General features: G+C 22.5%; 4 protein-coding genes across 4 annotated transcripts; 2 read left to right on the forward strand and 2 right to left on the reverse strand.

The window, feature by feature from the left end:
* Positions 1-57: 57 nt before the first annotated feature.
* Positions 58-522, reverse strand: DICPUDRAFT_84259 (uncharacterized protein; the record flags this gene model as incomplete). The annotated part of the gene is made up of 1 exon (XM_003293678.1): positions 58-522. The coding sequence occupies one exon, from the start codon at positions 520-522 to the stop codon at positions 58-60; it is 465 nt and encodes a 154-aa protein (XP_003293726.1).
* A 992-nt stretch (positions 523-1,514) lies between these two features.
* On the forward strand, positions 1,515-2,042 carry DICPUDRAFT_42446 (uncharacterized protein; the record flags this gene model as incomplete). The annotated part of the gene is made up of 1 exon (XM_003293672.1): positions 1,515-2,042. One exon carries the CDS (start codon positions 1,515-1,517, stop codon positions 2,040-2,042), a length of 528 nt encoding a protein of 175 aa, XP_003293720.1.
* A 1,046-nt stretch (positions 2,043-3,088) lies between these two features.
* On the forward strand, positions 3,089-3,844 carry DICPUDRAFT_158625 (uncharacterized protein; the record flags this gene model as incomplete). Its single annotated transcript, XM_003293673.1, has 1 exon — positions 3,089-3,844. The coding sequence occupies one exon, from the start codon at positions 3,089-3,091 to the stop codon at positions 3,842-3,844; it is 756 nt and encodes a 251-aa protein (XP_003293721.1).
* Positions 3,845-4,783: 939 nt separating this feature from the next.
* Positions 4,784-6,091, reverse strand: DICPUDRAFT_84262 (uncharacterized protein; the record flags this gene model as incomplete). Its single annotated transcript, XM_003293679.1, has 1 exon — positions 4,784-6,091. The coding sequence occupies one exon, from the start codon at positions 6,089-6,091 to the stop codon at positions 4,784-4,786; it is 1,308 nt and encodes a 435-aa protein (XP_003293727.1).
* Between the last annotated feature and the right edge of the window lie 25 nt (positions 6,092-6,116).

A 6,116-nucleotide genomic window follows, 5' to 3' on the forward strand; every position in this document is an offset into this window, starting at 1 on the left:
AAACCTTGAAATACAGCTTTATTACATCCAGATAATTTACAAGTTGGAGTAGAATTACTAGCGGCTTGTGTGTGATTCGAAAGAGTTATGGTGTGGTGATGCACCATTTTGAGCATTATTTGAATTAAATTGTCTGCCATGATCTCTACAACAAAATTCATAACCAGGATATGCAGCTTTATTACAACCAGATAATTTACAAATTGGAGTAGTATTCGAATTATTAGTGGCTTGCGTTTGATTCGAAGAGTTATGGTTTGGTGATGCACCATTTTGAGCATTATTTGAATTAAATTGTCTGCCATGATCTCTTCCACAAAATTCATAACTAGAATAAACAACTTTATTACATCCAGATAATTTACATGTTGTGGTAGTGTTGGAGTTACTAGAAACAGGTGTTTGCGGACTATTAACTATTGGTTTATTTGATGTAAACATTAAACCATGGGAACGTGAACAAAATTCATGTCCCGGGTAAACATTTTTCCCACATCCAGGTAATTTACAAACAGTACTCATTAGGAAATAAAATAAATATAATATGAAAATTAAAAAATAAAATGTAATAATATTATAAAACAACAAAATAATTATAAAAAAAAAATAAGAAAAATTTAGAACAACAAAATAATTATAAAAAAAAAAAGAAGAAAAATTTTTAAAAAAAATTTTAACAATATCTTTAACAAAAAAAAATAGAATTCTCCCAAAAATAAAACAATCAACATTTTTCCATAAAAAAAAAATCATTTTTGGATTAAATGTCTTAGAAAGCTGAAAATTTTTTTTTTTTAAATAATATCTTTAACAAAAAATAAAAAAAAAAAAATAGAATTCTCCCAAAAATAAATCCAACTGATTCAATAAAAAAATATCTTTTTAATAAAAATTTTTTTTTTTTTTTTTTAAAAAATAAAAATTTTTTTTTTTTTTAAAATCAATTCAAAAAATAGACTGCTATAATTTTTTCTTTTATTTTATTTTTTTTTATCATCTTTATATACTATTAAATGTCAAATACATTTTGTAAATTACCAGGTTGTTCAAACCAAGCAAACCAAGGTTTTGATTTTTGTTGTAAATCACATGGTATAACATTTAAAAATTCAAAACAAAACACTTCTTTTCAAGTTTGTAGTTGTCCAAAAAATAATAATATTGATATTGTTAATAAAAATATGTATCACAATAATTATAATCAAAATAATATTAATTTTTATAATATGAATAACAATACAAATATTAAAAATTCAAAAAAATCTACAATTATATGGATCAACGAAACTCCTATTTCCGAAAAACAAATGAAAGTATTCAACAATTTAAAAGAGAAATATTCAATCATTCAGTTATTTAATGTTGATGATTTTGAAAAAATTGAATTAAAATCAATTGAATGGGTTGTAAGTTACAAAAATTATCCAGAGTTGGTAAATAAAAATATAACTTACTTTGTAATTAGTGATGAATTTATTGATAGTAATACTCCTAGCAATATATATCCATTTATGATGTCAACCAACCTTTTCCTTAATCAGGTATACACACCAAATAAAAAATTACCCCAAATAAAAACCAATTCAGGCGAATTAAAGTTTTATAACCAAGGACAAGATTTCTATGAATTTACAAATTTTTATGAATCTCCATTTTATTTGGATGGAAAGTTATGGACAACATCTGAACATTATTTTCAAGCACAAAAATTTTCACCATATCAATCTCTAATTGAACATGTACGTAACCTTCCATCACCAAGAGAAGCATTCAATTTCACCAAAAAACCAGATCTTCAAATAGATATCAGAAAAGATTGGCATGAAATAAAAGATATTATAATGTACAATGCTTTGTTTGCTAAATTTACTCAAAATCATTACCTTAGACAACTTTTATTATCAACAGGTGATATGAAACTAATTGAAGATAGTCCAATAGATAACTATTGGGGTGTAGGTAAAGATGGCACAGGTAAAAATAAATTGGGTGAAACATTAATGGATTTAAGACGTAGTTTAAATATGACACCATCATTATAATAATATTTAAATTTCAAATAAAAATATCTTTTTTTTCAATGCATTATATATAACAACAAAATAAATATTATTTTTTTTTATATTATGATAATTAATAATAATAAATTAAATATTTTTATATAATATTTAAAATAGTATTACTTTTTTAAGAAAAAATAAAAAATATAAACATTTTAAAAAAAATATTTATAAAAATGAAATTTTTTTTTTTCAAAGACACAAACACATAAATAATTTTAATAAAGTAAACTTTAGCACATCCAATCAATAATAATAATAATCTAAACATTGCTGAAAATATAGAAAAAATATAGAAAATAGAAACCGAATTACTAACATAAATTAAATTAACTTTTATTAATTTTCAAAAGACAGGTTTACCCAATTAAAAACATTCAATACTCTATGAAAACAATGATAGTTAAACAAAAACTAAAACTGAAATGATTTTAAACCTTCAATTTTAAAAATCAATGTGGCCACCATTAGATTCAGTTAAAATTAATATAAATTTATATTAATAAAATTATTTTTTACTTTTTCAATTCATATTTTTTTTCAACCTTTGTATAATGTTTTAGTGTTTATAAAACACTAACCTTTTATATTTTTAAAAAATAAATATAATTTTTTAAAAAATAAATATTCAAAATCAATAAAAAAAAATTTGTTAAAAGATAAAGAAAAAGTTGAAAAAATTTTTTAATTGATCATGAATGTTTATTGATTTTTTTAGATTGATATTTCCCAGTTTCAAAAGATTTCAAAAATTAGTAAGGTTTTTTTTTTAAATTATAATATTATTATAAACTCCCTTTTGAAAAAAATTATTATTAAATTATTAAAAATTTATAAAAAAATTAAAAAATTTGTTAATGGGGAAAGAAATGTTGAAAAAAATTAGAACAAAAATATCTCAATTGTTTTCTATTTTTTTTTAAAAATTTTGCACAATTAAAAAATTATAAAAAAAAATAAATTATTTCTTACAATAAAAAATTTATTTTTATATTTTATTATTTTTTTTTATTATAAACTATATAAAAATGTTTTGCCATAATTGTTTACGTCCTTCACCTTATTGTCAATGTTTACAAATAGTACAATTGTTATCTGGTCTAATTCAAGAAGCAATTTTACAAAAACAACAAGAAGAGAGACAACAACAACTATTTTATGAGTTACAAAGACAAAGATGTCAACAATTAGCATTTTCTCAATCATTAAACAATCAATATTCTTTTAATTCATTTGGAAACCAAAATCCATACGAACATTTATTTCTTTCAAGTTGGACAAAATATGATTGTGGTAGACCAACTTCAATTCAATATATCCAATTCAGTGATTATTATATTCAAAAACACAAACAAAATTATGATTCTTTATTTATACCAAAAAATGAAATGATATTATTTCATGGTACTCCAAATACATGTTCAACTATAACTTGTGGAAGATGCAGTGCATGTGGAATAAAAGAATCTGGTTTTAAAATTTCATTTAGCGGTACAAATATATCTTTTTTAAGATTTGGAAGAGGTATCTATCTTGCACCAAATTCATCAAAAGCCAATGATTATAACAATAATCAAAACAACAATTATCGTTGTACTATTGTTTCAAAAGTAAATCTTGGTAACTCAGTTAGATTGTTACAAACCAATCAACAATTTTCCCTTCCATATGGATATCATTCAGTTCATGGTCAAGCTGGATGTGATTTAAATTATGATGAATATGTTGTATATAATGAAAAACAAGTTTTACCAATAGGCATATTTATTTATAAATTACATTAGATGGATAATATATTATTAATTTCAAAATAAAATTTTATAATCATTTTATACAATTATTACAAATTAATCCCTTATATTATTTTATCTAATGTTTTATTAAAAAAATTTTTTTTTTTTAATAATATCTTTAACAATAATAAATCAATCTGAATCTTTCAAAAAAAAAAAATCTTTTTTGTTTCAAAATTTTTAGAAAGCTAAAAAAAAAAATAATAATAATAATATTTTTAAAAAAAAAAAAAATAGAATTCCCAATCTTAAAAATCTTAAAGCTGAAAAATTTTTTTTTTTTTTTTTAAAATCAATTCAAAAAATTGACTGCTCTAATTTTTTCTTTTTATTTTTTTTTTTTATATTTTATCATCTTTATATACTATTAAATGTCAAATACAGTTTGTTGATTACTAGGTTGTTCAAGCTAATAATACCAAAGGCCTTGTTATTTTTTTTCAAAAAAAGGTGATCCGCTAATAGACCCAACAGTCTATAAATAATAGATTGCTCAAATCACCATTTGGTATAAACTTATTTTATTAGTAACTAGTTATTGGTGATACCTCTACGTGTAATAATTTAGTAATTGTTCATTATTTTTAATAAGTATAAAACAATTTTAGAAATAGCATGTATAATTATTTATTATTATTATACATTCAATAAATGATGATAAATTTAATTAAAAAAAAAAAAATTTCAAAAAATTCCAAATAAATTTTTTTAATTTTTTTTTTCTAAAAAAAATAGAATCTCTTTTTTGAATATTAATATATCTTTTGTCTTTTTTTTTTCATTTGATTAAATTATTTTTAAAGAAATGAATATATGGATGAAAAAATATTTTTAAAATAAAAAAAAAAAAAGATAATAAGGGATAATTAAAAAAATTTTATTTTAATTGAAAGTCTTATTTATTGATAATTATAATGATAATGATGATTATTATATAATCTTGAAATCAGCAAAAACAAAATCTGGCTTATCATTGGTATAATCGGGAGTATTACCTTGACTGTCATGAAATGGAATGATTTGATTTATATCTTTATATTTATATTTTTGATATAATGGAACAATGGCAAAATGACGTTTGTATTCTTCAGTATCAGTTAATTGAAGATGTTCAGAGTAACGGTTGGTACGAGAATTTCTGGTTTTATTTATAACATTTAAAATATCGAATGAAACATGAGCATCATAACGATCTCCATTTAGTATAAGGACTATTCCTGAAATTTTAAATAATGGTAAATTTTGAAAATATAATATTGGAAAGATGAGTGTTACTGAATCATTAAGTATAGTATCTTCAATCAAATAGTAATTGAGACCATAGTTCAAATCTGTAATAATATATTGTAAACACTTTTTAACTGTAGTTTTTTGGTTGTTTTCCAAATATGTTGGGGAGTAATTTTGTTTATGGTGAAAATCTTGAATATGAGTTATCTTTGGATCTATTGGATGATTATTAAAGTTATTTGGTACATTATGAGAATCGTTCTCACTTGATTGAATTCTGGAATTTTCATTTGCTTTCTTCTTTTTTGGTGTCTTGCTAGTGTCTTTTTTTGGTTCATTGCTTCTTTTCTTGATTTTTGAAACTAAAATTTCTGGGGATTCCATTTCATTTTCTTCGTTTTCACCTCTATCCTTATCTTCACCACTACCATTACCTCCTTCCATATCTGTAACATTGATAAGTTCTTTTTGGCAATCCAGTATATGACTTGAAAAATTAGTATCTTCCTCTATTCCTTCATATTCACTATTGTCTTTGTCATTTAACATATTCTCTTCATCCACTGTTGATACTGAACTATTGACTATTGATGAGTTAGAATTAAAACCATGTTCTTTTGTACTGAGTCCAATTGATAAATTTAAAGTGTATAATACTAGAAATAATGCATCTTGTTGCTTTTGAAGGTTACTCTTCCAGATACCACTGAAACAACCAAATTTCTTGAGTATACCAAAAACATTATCAATAATGATTCTCTTTCTTTTTATAAAAGAGTTTTCTAGCTCTTCTTTGTGAGTCATTAATCTATCTTTTGGTTCAAAATGTGGAATTAAAATTTTACTCTCTTCACCTTTGTAACCCCTATCACCAATAAATCTTTCCCCAGGTTTCATATTTACTTTTCCCAAACCAGATCTAAATATTGAAATATCGGATGCAGGTGCTTTAAAAGGACCGTTTACCCATAATACTTTACTCATCATATAATGAACAACCAACTTCATATTAACTCCTCTATGACCATACTTG

Source organism: Dictyostelium purpureum (genome assembly GCF_000190715.1).
Source record: "Dictyostelium purpureum unplaced genomic scaffold DICPUscaffold_458, whole genome shotgun sequence".
In the NCBI taxonomy this organism is placed as follows: Eukaryota; Evosea; class Eumycetozoa; order Dictyosteliales; family Dictyosteliaceae; genus Dictyostelium; species Dictyostelium purpureum.